This window comes from Mobula hypostoma, chromosome 23 (genome assembly GCF_963921235.1).
Source record: "Mobula hypostoma chromosome 23, sMobHyp1.1, whole genome shotgun sequence".
NCBI lineage: Eukaryota > Metazoa > Chordata > Chondrichthyes > Myliobatiformes > Myliobatidae > Mobula > Mobula hypostoma.
This window is the reverse complement of record NC_086119.1, coordinates 47828652-47841625: the sequence shown is the minus strand read 5'-3', so window position 1 is coordinate 47841625 and position 12974 is coordinate 47828652. Positions and strand designations below refer to the sequence as shown.

At 39.6% G+C, this 12974-nt stretch overlaps 1 protein-coding gene across 2 annotated transcripts in view; it reads left to right on the top strand.

Moving 5' to 3' along the window:
- ap2b1 (adaptor related protein complex 2 subunit beta 1) overlaps positions 1-12974 on the top strand; it is a 275766-nt gene that overhangs the window by 115773 nt on the left and 147019 nt on the right. For both annotated transcript variants that reach the window (XM_063031461.1, XM_063031460.1), the window contains exons 13-14: positions 550-809; positions 5152-5350. In XM_063031461.1, the coding sequence (XP_062887531.1) occupies positions 550-809; positions 5152-5350 (459 nt within the window). The remainder of the gene's footprint in view (positions 1-549; positions 810-5151; positions 5351-12974) is intronic.

Below are 12974 nucleotides of genomic sequence, written 5' to 3'. Positions count from 1 at the left end.
CCCAAGATTCTGAACTTTGTAATACATAATTGTTTACAGTGAATGATCAAACGTATTGCCATTTACAGTTTTAATCTAATTATAGCAGTAGTTGTTATTTAATTCTAAATTCATTGGTCATCTAGTGTCTTTTCGAACATGTACACAATACAGCAGCTGTGTCTGACCAAGGCACCAATTTAATCTAATGCTGTTTAGGTAAACAGCTCTTATTTCATGGTGTTCAAACTCTGCATGAGACAGCTAATTCCCTTTGGTCTGTGTTACATTTATGCAAGTTGTGTATATCTTTTATTTTATAAAATGCCATGCTTGAGGTGCTATATATGGAAATAACTAGCTGCCCTCTGACTATTTCAGTCTTTGCATTTTATTCCTTCAATTAATGATGAACCAAAATTTTATAAAACCGTAATCTTGTAAGTGCTTTTAGTGTATAATCACTGTGTTGCTGTTCTAAAGTGATAATGATTCATTTGCAGAGTATGTCTCTGTCACTATAATCCTGCTAACAAAGATGAGATTTACAAATGCCTTTTCTGTTTCTAGGATTCTGATAATCCTGATCTCCGTGACCGTGGGTACATTTATTGGCGTCTACTATCCACAGACCCTGTAGCTGCAAAAGAGGTGGTTCTGTCTGAAAAGCCTCTGATCTCAGAGGAGACTGACCTGATCGAACCAACATTACTGGATGAGCTCATCTGCCATATTGGATCACTGGCATCTGTTTATCATAAGCCACCAAATGCATTTGTAGAGGGCAGCCATGGAATCCATCGCAAGCACCTGCCATTGCAACTTGGAGGGTTAGTAACAATAAGAACAATGCTATAATAGGCACATTTGATCAGCCCACCATGTCCAGGTACCTTTCTGTAATAATCCATTTACCAGTCTTCCATGCTCAGGTGATTTAAATCCTCACCTGTCGGAGCCTTGAACACACGGTCAGAATGGATGACGGAGGCAGATACTCTATCTGCCTCTAGATGGAAAAAAAAAATCCTCTAAATTTCTCACACTTCACTTTCAATCCCTGTCCTCAAACTTTATAGACCACACTGTTGGGAAAAGATTACTATCATATTTAGGCTTCTCATAATATCATATACCACTAACTCTTCTCTCCTCCCCCCCCCCCAAACCACCACCACTACCCCCATGTTCTGTTTTCTGCAAGGGAGACAACCACAGTCTATCTAGGCTCTCCTCAAACCTAAAACACACCATCCCAAGCAATATCCTGGTGAATCTTCTCTATACCTCCTTCAGTGCAATCATGTCTTTATATTGGTGACCAGAACTGTACGCTGTATTCCAGCTGTGACCTAACCAAAGTTTTATAATGTTGCGCCATAACTTCCCAATCTCCTTTCTCTTATCTTCTGTATCAGGCTAATGAAGATAAGTTCCCCAAATGCCTTCTTCACCCCTTTATCTATATGTGCTGCCACCTTCAGGGATTCTTGGACTTGTATACTGAAGTTGATCTTTTCCTCAATGCTCCTTTGGGCCTTACCGTTCATTGTGCATGTCCTATCTTTGTTTGTCCTCCCAAAGTGAATCACCTTGCATCTATCAGATTAAATTCCATCTTCCAGTGCTCTGCCCATCTTACCAACTGGTCAATGTCATCATGTCATCAATATCCTCGCCATGTGAAGCACACTAACTTTCCTGTCATCTAGAAATCACTGAATTGTAACTACCACTTTCATATCTTGGTTGTAAATATAACAAGGTTGGTATACAGTGGGGTTAATAACTGACAGCACTGATTCCTGTGATACTCTATTCATTATAAGCTTACAATCACTCCAGAAAACAATCATTATTTGCCTCCTCCTCTCTCGTCAAATTTGGATGCATTTTGCCATCTTGTCCTACATTCAAAATTTAGTTTATTGCCACTAACGTAACTCATGAAGTTAGTTGTTTTGTGGCCGTAGTACTGTGTAGACAACGGATTACTATGTTATAAAATTTAGTTTATTGTCACTAACATAACTTATGAAGTTAGTTGTTTTGTGGCCGCAGTACTGTGCAGACATAATGAATTACTATGTTATAAGAAATAAATAAACAGTGTAAAAGAAGAATAGCAAGGCAGTGTTCATAGACCATTCAGAAACCTGAGAGTAAGAAGCTGGTCCTAAAACACTCTGTGTGCACATACAGGCTCCTGTACCACTCCTGCGGTACTAAAAAGAAGAGGGCATGTCTTGGATGATGAGGATCCTTAATGATAGATGTCCTCTTATTAAGGTACCTTTGGGCAATGCCCTAAATGGTAGGTGGGCTTATGAATGTGATGGAGCTGGCTGAGTGTGCAACCTTCTGAAGCTTCTCATGATTCTGTGCCGTGGAGCCTCTGTACTAGTTAGTGATGTAACCAGTCAGAATGTTCCATTGGTAGCCTCTGCCTTTTTTGGACCAGTCTGACCATGTGGTTCCTTGTCAAAGACCTTACTGAGGACCATGTGCTTATAAATATGTTGTGCTACTTCTTTAAGAAATCTAGTTCAATTCGTGAGACTGGATCCCCTAACAAACATATGCTGACTATCTTTGATTGGTCCCTGCCCTTGCAGATTAATTTTGTTCTTCAGAATATTTTACACTATTTTTGCTATTACAAATATTAGATTCATATGCCTGCTATTAATAGGATTAATCCTGATAAATAAATCTTAAATAAAGATAGCATATTTGCTGTCAAGTAACTTGTGATTAGTAATCCTCTGATTAAAGTAAGTAAGGGCATCTGTTAGTCTTGTGAGACCATGGATCTGCACCTGGAAAGTCTTCACTCTCCAGGGCGCAGGCCTGGGCAAGGTTGTATGGAAGACCAGCAGTTGCCCATGCTGCAAGTCTCCCCTCTCCACGACACCGATGGTTGTCCAAGGGAAGGGTGTTAGGACCCATTCAGCTTGGCACCAGTGTCGTCGCAGAGCACTGTGTGATTGAGTGCCTTGCTCAAGGACACAACACATTGACTTGGGTGGGGCTCGAACTCACGACCTTCAGGTCACTAGTCCAATGCCTTAACCACTTGGCCATACCGAAATCCTGTGATTAGTAAAGGTTTAAATATCTGGCAGGGCCCCAGCCATCTTCTCTTTTGTATCCCATGGCAGTATGGGGTAGATCTCATCAGGAACTGGATATTTATTCACTTTTAAGACCGTTGATTCTTAAGTCATATCTCCTCGTTCTCAGTAATAGCATGTTCTAGGATTGTCTTTCTGTCTCTCTGTCCCTCACTCAATCCTCCAACTACAATGCCACAGTCAGTGAATACAGATGAGGAATATTCATTTAAGAACTCACCTGTTTTCAAGCCCTCCACGCATTGTTGCCAGTGGTTCCCACTCTTTCCCTGTTTACATACGTCCTTAAAATATGTATGAGTTTCTGTTTATTGGAAACTTTGGGCTTGTGCTGTTGGTATAGTATATAGCATCTGTAGCTTCATCTCAGCGTAATGGATATGGTCTCAGAATTTGCCAGGAGTTGTAAACTCTTTGTGCTTCTTGTAACACTATCTCCAGTTTTGTCTAGAGCAGACAATACAATGGTAATTTCCTGAATATAGAGAGAGACACTACCTGATATCCGAGTGAGAGAACCTTGCAATTGCCAATCCTACAGAAGTGCTTAATTACCCAGTACATTCCTGACAATAAAATAATACAAGAACTAACTTATATTTGGAAAAATTATTGAAAAGAACTCAAATACTATAAGATATTAAAGAACAATTAAGTAGTTTAAAGTTAATTCAATTATCTGAAATGTAACTCTCCTATTCATCCTCCCTTTCCATTGGCATGAATTGTGATCACTGAAACAGGCACGGGTTCAACAGAAAGAATAAGTGTATTTCTGATTACACTTTTCGTATAATCACTGAGGAACTGCTGGAGATTGTTGCTGCACCACTGGATTCTGCGATCCATTCAGAGTCAGACTGCATTTGGAGCGAGAGCAGTGAGGATTTCTTGGGAGGATCAGGAGTTGCTAACTTTGCACACATGTATCTGGAGATAGTTAGCTTTATGTCTGTCAGATAGAGAAATTGCCATTAGATAACAGAATTACTGGTGTTTCTCAAGGAAGTACAAGTCAGGATTTCGTAATTGGTGATTCCAGTTAGTTTTAGTTTACAGTAACATTTTGATATTTGATTTTGTATTGCTTTGAATTCCTCACTGGTTCATCAAAGGTTGTAAGTAGTTCAGCAAACAACCTCTTGTTTTAGTAATTAGTAGAAATAATTTTCCTCTTGCTATAGAGATAATTGTTGTCTATTCTTTACATAATTGTTTGCTTGTGTTTTGATAAGCAACTGGGACGTCGCTCGTTCTAGTGAGTCCTTCTTGCTATTAAATTTTGTTTGTGAAGTAACTTGAAACATTTTTACTATGTTAAATGCATACTGCATTCTGTATCTTCATGGAGGCCACCTAATATTCAACTATTGCAACCTAACATTCAGCGCTAAATATCAGCAGTTGCCTGATCATTTAATTTTTGTTTATTGATGTTTTCATGGTTAACTACAGATAAATAGCTTATGGTTTTGTTTTGTTGGTCTCCTTCAACTGTTTGGGTTGACAAGGAGCTGAATAAAAAGATTTTAACTATTGCTCAGTGTTTTGGGGAAATTGGATTTTGAAACCATTCAAGGTTTTACTGCTGTGACATAGAATCATGTTGCCTTCTAACATGTGAATGGAAAGCTGATGAGTGACCTTGAGAATTTTCTTCACTTCATTTCTAACACTTGGCCAATTCAATATAATTTTCTCAATTGTTATTAGATTCCCTCAAAAGTATATATACCGCTCTCTGCTGCTTGTATTACATTGTTAACTCCCGATCATTTTCACCGAAAAGGTAAATGCATCACACGTATATTAGGCTATGACAAGCCGCAGTTATGGAAGGATTGTATTTCAAAATTGTCTAAGTCTTCTCTCTGAGCATTATGTGCTGACAATAGGATACAGCAGTCAGTAACAGATCTGATCTAATCTGTACTTTCACTCATTTCCTATGAGACTTTACATGCTCCTCATCTGATACGAGATTCAATATGAGAGTGGTCTTTATTTTAAGCTATCTCACTTTTTTTTCTCCATCCAGAAGTGAGCCGGATAGTCCAGTTGGACCAACAACTACAGCAAACTTGACTTTGGAACAGCAGCCTCAAGTTATTCCATCCCAAGGTGATCTTCTGGGTGATCTCCTGAACCTTGACTTGGGTCCTCCTGTCAATGTACCACAGATGTCTTCAATGCAAATGGGAGCTGTGGATCTTTTGGGAGGTGGATTGGACAGTTTGGTGAGTTAATTTTGATTTTTTAAACTTGTACCTTGCAGAAAACAAACATGTTAAATGTTTGATCTGAGATACGAGTACATTCTTCAGAAAGGAGATATAAAAGGCTTATTTCAAATGTAGGCAGATAGATAGGATTTTTAGATTTTAAGTCAGTATTTTTAGTAGCTTGTTTAACATGTGTTAAGTAATTACAGATTGAAACTCTTTAATCTGGGACCTAACCGTTGCACAGAAAATTGCTCCCTGCTCATCACCTCCTGTGTAGGAGAACTGTTCTTAAGTATAGAGCTCCCTGTTTCTCATCTGAAGGCTGTCTGTAACCCAAAGCTTCTGTAAGTCAGAAACTTTGGTGGCAGACTTTGCAAAGATTGTGCAGATAATTTAATTAGCTACAGAATATTACAGTTTTTATTTAGTTTTAGGTTTTCATAGAATTAATTAATTAGTAAAGATCTATGCTACAGATTCAAAACATGTTGGACCACAGGAGGTGCCAAACCATAGATTATCAGACAAGAGAGTTTCAACATGCAATTGAGATACAAGGAATCCAGGTCAGACATGTCTGGTTGCCTCTACTGTGACAGGATTAGAGATTTCCAAAACAGCATGCTCCTCTGTTGGAATTCTGTGTGCAATTCAGGAACCAGGCTCTTTAAAAGTGGAATTAATTTTCTTATTTAAATAAAACTTAGAGAGTTATCAGGGTGGTGGATAATAGCTATTAAACCGTACAGAAACTGTTTGAAGAATTACATCAGTTGCCATTTTATAACCCAAAAGGTTAATGCCTTTTATGATCTCTTCACATGCAGTATGCCTTAAATTGAGAATGATTGTTTTAATATATTATTCAAGAAGTGTATGGTTTTGCAGACTGTCAGCATTTAATTACACATCTCTAGTTGCCCTTCAGAAAGGTGGTGGTGGTTTGTGTTCTTAAACTGCTGTAATCCTTGAGGAAGTTAGGATGGTGTGGGCTTGGAGAGCAACTTCCAGGTGGTGGGGTCCCCAGTGCTGCTGCTGCCCTTGTCCAACTATCTGGTAAGAGTAATGGGTTTGGAAGGTGCTGTCCAAGGAGTTGCTGCAGTGCATCCTAGGGATGGTATGAACTGCTGCTGCTGTGCGTCACTGCTGGTGTGAGTAACTGGATGTAGGTGGGGTTCCAATCAAGAGGACTGCTCTGCCCCATACAGTGTTGAGCTTGGCTTGTTCTTTTTGTAAATGATCAAACGAGCTAAAGTTCCACCTCTGAATAATTCTGTTCTCTCTTACCTCAGTGAATTTGGGCTGTAGCACAGGTGAGATGTAATCAGAATAGTTATAGTATGGGAGGAAGCATTTCAACTCTTATCATTTAGAACAGCACAGATCATTCCTGTCTTTTGCATTTTCCCTGAAGCCCTGTGAAAATATCTTTTATCTCAGATTCTTGTCCAGTTCCCTTTGGAAGTCTAGAATTACATCTAGAATTCAAAATGGCAGCATACTAGTAGATTGTAAACCCCTAAAAACTCACTACATCAAAAAAAGCTTTCCTTTGTGGCACTTTCTGTACCTTTGCCATTCACTGGTATTTCATGTCCCCTGGTTCGTAACTCTTCCACCAGTAGAAGCAGTTTCTTCCCATCCATTCTGTCTACGTGCTTCATGACTTTAAATTCCTGAGTCAGTTTCCGTCACTGTTACAAGGAAAGCAACCCCAGCTTTGTTGGCCAATTTATACTGTTAAAGACCCTCATCACAAAGTGTCTTTAATTGTATAGATAGCCCAGAAAAGGCATTAAGTGGCAACCAAGACTGGGGGTAAACCTAAACTGTGGCACCAAAAATTGGGCAAATAGTTCAAGTGGCTGACTGGTGTTTTATTCTGATGCTTTTTCCCCGTATGTTAAGTCTACATTCACAACTAGTCCTATCACTTTCAAAGAGATACGAAAATACTATTAGATCTTACAGTTTTTCTACACTTTTGAAGAATTTTTTCCCTCTGTTTTGTTTGGCCCTTCTCATTTTTCTTATCAAAATGTTACATTTCACATTTTACCACCTTGTCTCTATTTCAGGGGTTCCTACCTTTTTTAAACGGTGGATCCCTACTATTAACCAAAGGGTCCGTGGACCTCAGGTTGGGATTCCCACCTCCATCTCTTTAGAGCCTATTGCTTTCATCCTCTCAGTTCACAACTCCGAGTTCGTGTGTTCCAAATTAGAACGTATACATCCAAGTCCAAGTCACGATATGAAGGAAGGCAAAGATCCAAGTGTGCTGAGGAGCATCTTTCACTGCTCTCCAGTCATTCAAACAACTAACATTGAGTGACACCTCCTTAGGCAAAAGGGTTGGATGGGGTGGCATTTGTTATGTATGTCCGGGAAGGATCTCTTGACGCAATATGTAGACAGGCCAACTAGAGGAAAGGCTATACTGGATCTAGTGCTGGGCAGTAAACCAGGTCAGGAGTGAGATCTCTCTGTGGTAAGCACTTCGGAGACAGTGACCACAATTCCCTGACCTCTGCTGTAGCTTTGGAGACGGATCGATGCAGATGGTATGGGGAAGTATTTAGGGGAGGGGTTTCATGGTATTTGACAGGAAATTGGGAGCATAAATTGAGAACAGATGTACTAGGGAAATTGCCCTTAGGAGGCAATTGTGTCGGTTTCTGGATAAGCTTGTCCCACTGAGACAGGGGAATATGGTAGGGTGAAGAAATCATGTTTCGCAAGAGGTGTGGAACACCTGGTCAAGAGGAAGAGAGAAGCTTAAGGTTTAGGAAGCAGGGATCAGACAGATCTCTAGAGTGTTACAAGAAAGCCAAGAAGGAGCTTAAGAATGGACTTAGTAGAGCTAGAGGGGGCATGTGAAAGCCTTGGTGAGTAGGATTATAGAAAACCCCAAAGCATTCTCCATATATGTGAAGAACAGGAGGATGACTAGAGTGAGGATAGGACAGAATAGGGATAGAAGAGGAATCATGTGCCTGGAGTCAGAGAAGGTAGGGGAGGTCCTTAATGAATACTTTGCTTCAGTATCTACCAGTGAAAGGGACCTTGATATTTGTGAGGATAGCATAACCAGGCTTATATGCTAGAACATGTCAACATTTTAAAAAAAAGGCTGTGCTGAAACTTTTGAAAATCATTAGAATAGATAAGATCCAGGGGCCAGATGGGATACACCTCAAGTTGTTATAGGAAGCGAGGGAAGAGACTGCTGTACCTTTGGCAATTATTTTTGCATCCCTTTAGATGGGATTCCTCATGGTTGGCTCATTCAGACGGTCAGGAGGCATGGGATCCTGGGAAACTTGGCTGAGTGGATTCAAAATTAGCTTGCCCATTGAGGGCAGAGGATGGTTGTTGATGCTCATATTCTGCCTAGAGGTTAAGGACCATTGGTGATCTGCAAGGATCTGTTCTGGGACTCTTGCACTTTGTGATTTTTATCAATGACTTAGATGAGGAAATGTAAGGGTGGGATAGTAAGTTTGTAGATGACAAAGGTTAGTGGAGTTGTGGATAGTGAAAAAAGTTGTCATAGGTTACAGCAGGATATTGACATGATGCAGAGCTGGGCTGAGAAGTGGCAGATAGAGTTCAACCTGGAAAAATGTGAAGTGATACACTTAGGAAGGTTGAATTTGAAAGCATCATACAGAACAGAAGGATCTTGGGGTCGATAGATCCCTCAGTTCCTGTAAGTTGATAGGGTTGTAAACAAGGCATATAGGCCTTTGTTAGTCAGGGGATTGAGTTCAAGTGCCACAAGGTAATGTTGCAGCTCTATAAAACCCTGGTTCACCACACTTGGAATACTGTGGTCAGTTCTGGTCACCTCATCACAGTAAGGATGTGGAAACTTCAGAGAGCGCAGAGATAAAGCAGGATGCTGCCTGGATTAGAGAGCATGTCTTTTATGGATAGTTTGAGTGAGCTAGGGCTTCTCTCCTTGGAGCAAATGAGGATGAGAGGTGTTTTGGGTAGCGGTGTACAAGATGATAAGAGGCATAGATCAAGTAAATAGCCAGAGACTTTTTCCCAGGGTGCAAAACGGCTATACTAGGAGCATAATTTTAAAGGGATTGGACGAAAGTATAGGGGGAATGTCAGAGGTAAGATTTTGTACAAAGTGCTAGGTGCATAGGACACCCTACCAAGAGTGGTGGTAGAGGCAGATGCCTTAGGAACATTTTTTTAAAAACTCTTAAATAAGTACAAAGATGATCAAAAATGGAGGGCTACGTAGAGAGGAAAGGGTTAGATTGATCTCCAAGTGGATTATAAATTTGGCACAGCATTATGGGCCAAAGGGCCTGTACTGTGTTGTAGTGTTCTATGTTTTAACTACTTTCTATGTCCTAGTAAATAGCCAGTTTTTATTCCTTGTAGCTACAGCCTTTTATTTCATGGCTTTCACCCTATTAACGTATTATGTGGCACTCGTACCAAACAAGTTGTTCCCCTCATTGACCTTTTCTGTTAGTCTTTCAGTAGCTAGACACGATTTGGCATGAATAAATCTATGCTGTCCTTCTCTAATTGTGTCTAAGTGACTGCTAATTATGTTCCTGATGATTATTTGTAGAACACTCCCTTCCACAATGGATGCAGATCTGCTCTGTAGCTACTCTGTTTATCACTGTCTCCAATTTGGAGCAAATGTGTATCACTTGCATTGATCAGTATTCACGCTGCCTTGAACATCTGTAAGATTAAAGCCAGGGGTTCAGCAAAAGCCAGTGTAGCCAACTGAGCAATAGTTTTAATATTACAGATTAATGTTCAGGACAGTAAAAATCCCCTCCTTTTCCTTATTTTTCTGGTCCTATCCTGATCTAGTTCTTCTAGTCTTTTTCTAACTGCTTTTTGTTGCATTTGTCTCTCAGGTTCCAACTGTCCCACTTTCACCTTCTCTATCTTCTGCTTTATTTTGTTTCTTTTGCTTGCCATATCACTTTCAGAACTTTCATCTTCTGAGCTTCTCCACCTCATTATAAGTTAAGATGAAAACCAAACTTGGGAAATGGTAAATGGAATAGTTAATAAGACATGGGAGCAGAATTAGGCTATTCAGCCCATCAAGTCTATTCTGCCGTTTCATCATGGGTGATTTATTATCCTTCTGAATCCCATTCTCCTGCCTTCTCCCGTAATCTTTGATGCCCTGACTAATCAAGAATCTGTCGGCCTTGTCTTTAAATATCCCTCTAGCTGAAGAAATTCCTGCTCATCTCTGTTATAAATGCATGTTTCTCTGTTCTAAGGTTGTGCCTGGTGAACCTAGACTCACCCGCCATAGGAAATGTCCTTCCCACGTCCACTCTATTCAGACTTTTTAATAGTTGATGGGTCTCAGGGAGATTTCACCCCCTACCCACCACCACCATGCTTCTAAACTCAAGCAAGTACAGGCCCAGGGCCACCAAACACTAATGTTAAACCTTTCAGTCCTGGATTAATCATAGAATAATGCAGCTCAGAAATAAGCTTTTTAGCCCCACTTGTCCTTACCAATAAAAATGCCCACCCATATCCCTCAAAACCTTTCCTATCCACCTTTTTAAAAAAAAAATGGTTATGCTTCTCACCCCATTTCAATATGAGCAATGTTAATGCTACTCCTGAGAAATTTATACGGTCAGTTTCTCCTGATATCCTGAATAATGTTTTAATTTTTTCATATTTTAGGTTGCTTTCAGCTATTGTTTAGTGGTAGAGATGAACATTAACGCTAGTCTATACAAAAAGGAACACCATTTACTTTTGTGCATTATCATTTTAAAATATATTACTGTAGTGACCAATATAATGTTGTCATTAGCGATAAGAAAAAAAAGATGCAAACAGGTTTATACCATGAAAAATTAAAACACTAGTATGGATTAGCAAACACTCTGCAGGTGTTGTTCAGCAATGAAGTAACCTGGTTCTTTGACAGGGTGTTTGTTTAACATGGATCTTGCTCCAATTCTTCTATTCACTCATCCGTTATTGCTGTCGGTGGATGAAAGCTGCCAAGTTCAATAGAGCACCATCAGAGACTGAATATCTACTAGAACTATCATTAAACTTTCAGTCTATTGTGTCACACTCACAATATCGTATTGCAGGAGATGGAGAGGAGGCTGCTTTTGTTAAAGGTTGTGCAGGATGAGATGTGGAATTAACGAAGTGATTATTATTATTATTATATTAGTGAGAAATAGGGTGGGAAGTATCAGGCGCTTGCAACTAAGCAAGCAAGCAGGCAGAGAATTGTGACCTAGGACAATATCTGGCTATCCTCTGCTATCCAAGTTCAGAGCTGCAACGTGGATACTGGGAATTTTGAAAAAGAGTTTGTCGTCTTTGGTATTCTGAAAATTTGGAAAGAATCTCATGGAGCAGTGAGAAGTTATTGTGCTTGAGGTCACCAAAAAGAAAGTTAGATGTGGAATGGCATAGTTTTACAGTCCACATTCCATATTCTGTCATACTGGTTAAGTTGTTGCAATTATGCAGTGAATAAATCTTGTGAAAAACTGCAAGCACTTCCATTGTGGGTGATTTTCTGTTCCTTATCAACAGTGACTAATTGGAAGACCTTTGCTTGCCAAAAGGTATAGAGTTTATTGCAATGTTAGTCCTTTTGCTCACATTCAGATTACTTAGGTCTGATTCAATCTTCCAGTATTAGTTCTATTCTTGATGGATGGAGCAAAAGATATCATTGCAAGGTTTGACCCTGCAATGATCTTGTGATTTGACTGAATTGGATCATCACCTTGGGATGATCCAATCCAATCAAACCTTATTGAGCTGTGTTCTGACAAGTTGATAAAAGAAATTTAAATTGTTTATGTAGTCCAAGTACTGACTCTGAACTATTATTTTGCTGATCCCATATAGGTTGAAAAAGTGGAGCTATACTTTTGGTCCTACATAAGATGGTGACCCATGCTTGGCAGATTTTAATTTTGCACCTTAGCTGCAACTTCTTTGAGTTTGCACTGTAGCTCTGCAGCTTTAGTTAATTGCTTGGTTCATAGGAGAATAATTATGGTTTATTTATCATCTCTGTTCATACATGTATTTGTGCATAGCCTCAGGCATTCATAAACAGATCCGTACATAAACACAAAGAGCTTTCTCCATTTGTACATTGGCTATATACACTGATTTTGCCCAACTATGTCAGCAGAAGTAGGTTAACAGAAGTAGGTGCAATAATGACTATGGCTTGATCCTAACCTCCAGTGCTGTCTGAACTGAGTTTGTCTGTTCTCCCTTCAACCACACGGATACAGTCTGGGTGATTCAATTTCCTCCAGCATCCCAAAGATGTAGTGATTGACAGGTTAATTGTCCACTGTAAATTGTCCTCAAGGTTAGAGAAACAGGGAAGGATTTAATAGGCATGTGAGAGTGGCTCTCCTTCTATAGTCATAACTTACTTTGTCTCATAAATAAATATTACTAATTCAAAATAGGAGTAGGTGTACAATAGTACCAAGTCTCTCTTTTGCTGACGTAAGGGATTTTGTATGATTCTATTTCCACAACTTGGTATCCGACAAAATTGCAAACTGATTAGGATAAATGTATGTTACCGTTGCAGCTGGGGGACAGAATTGGTCTACTA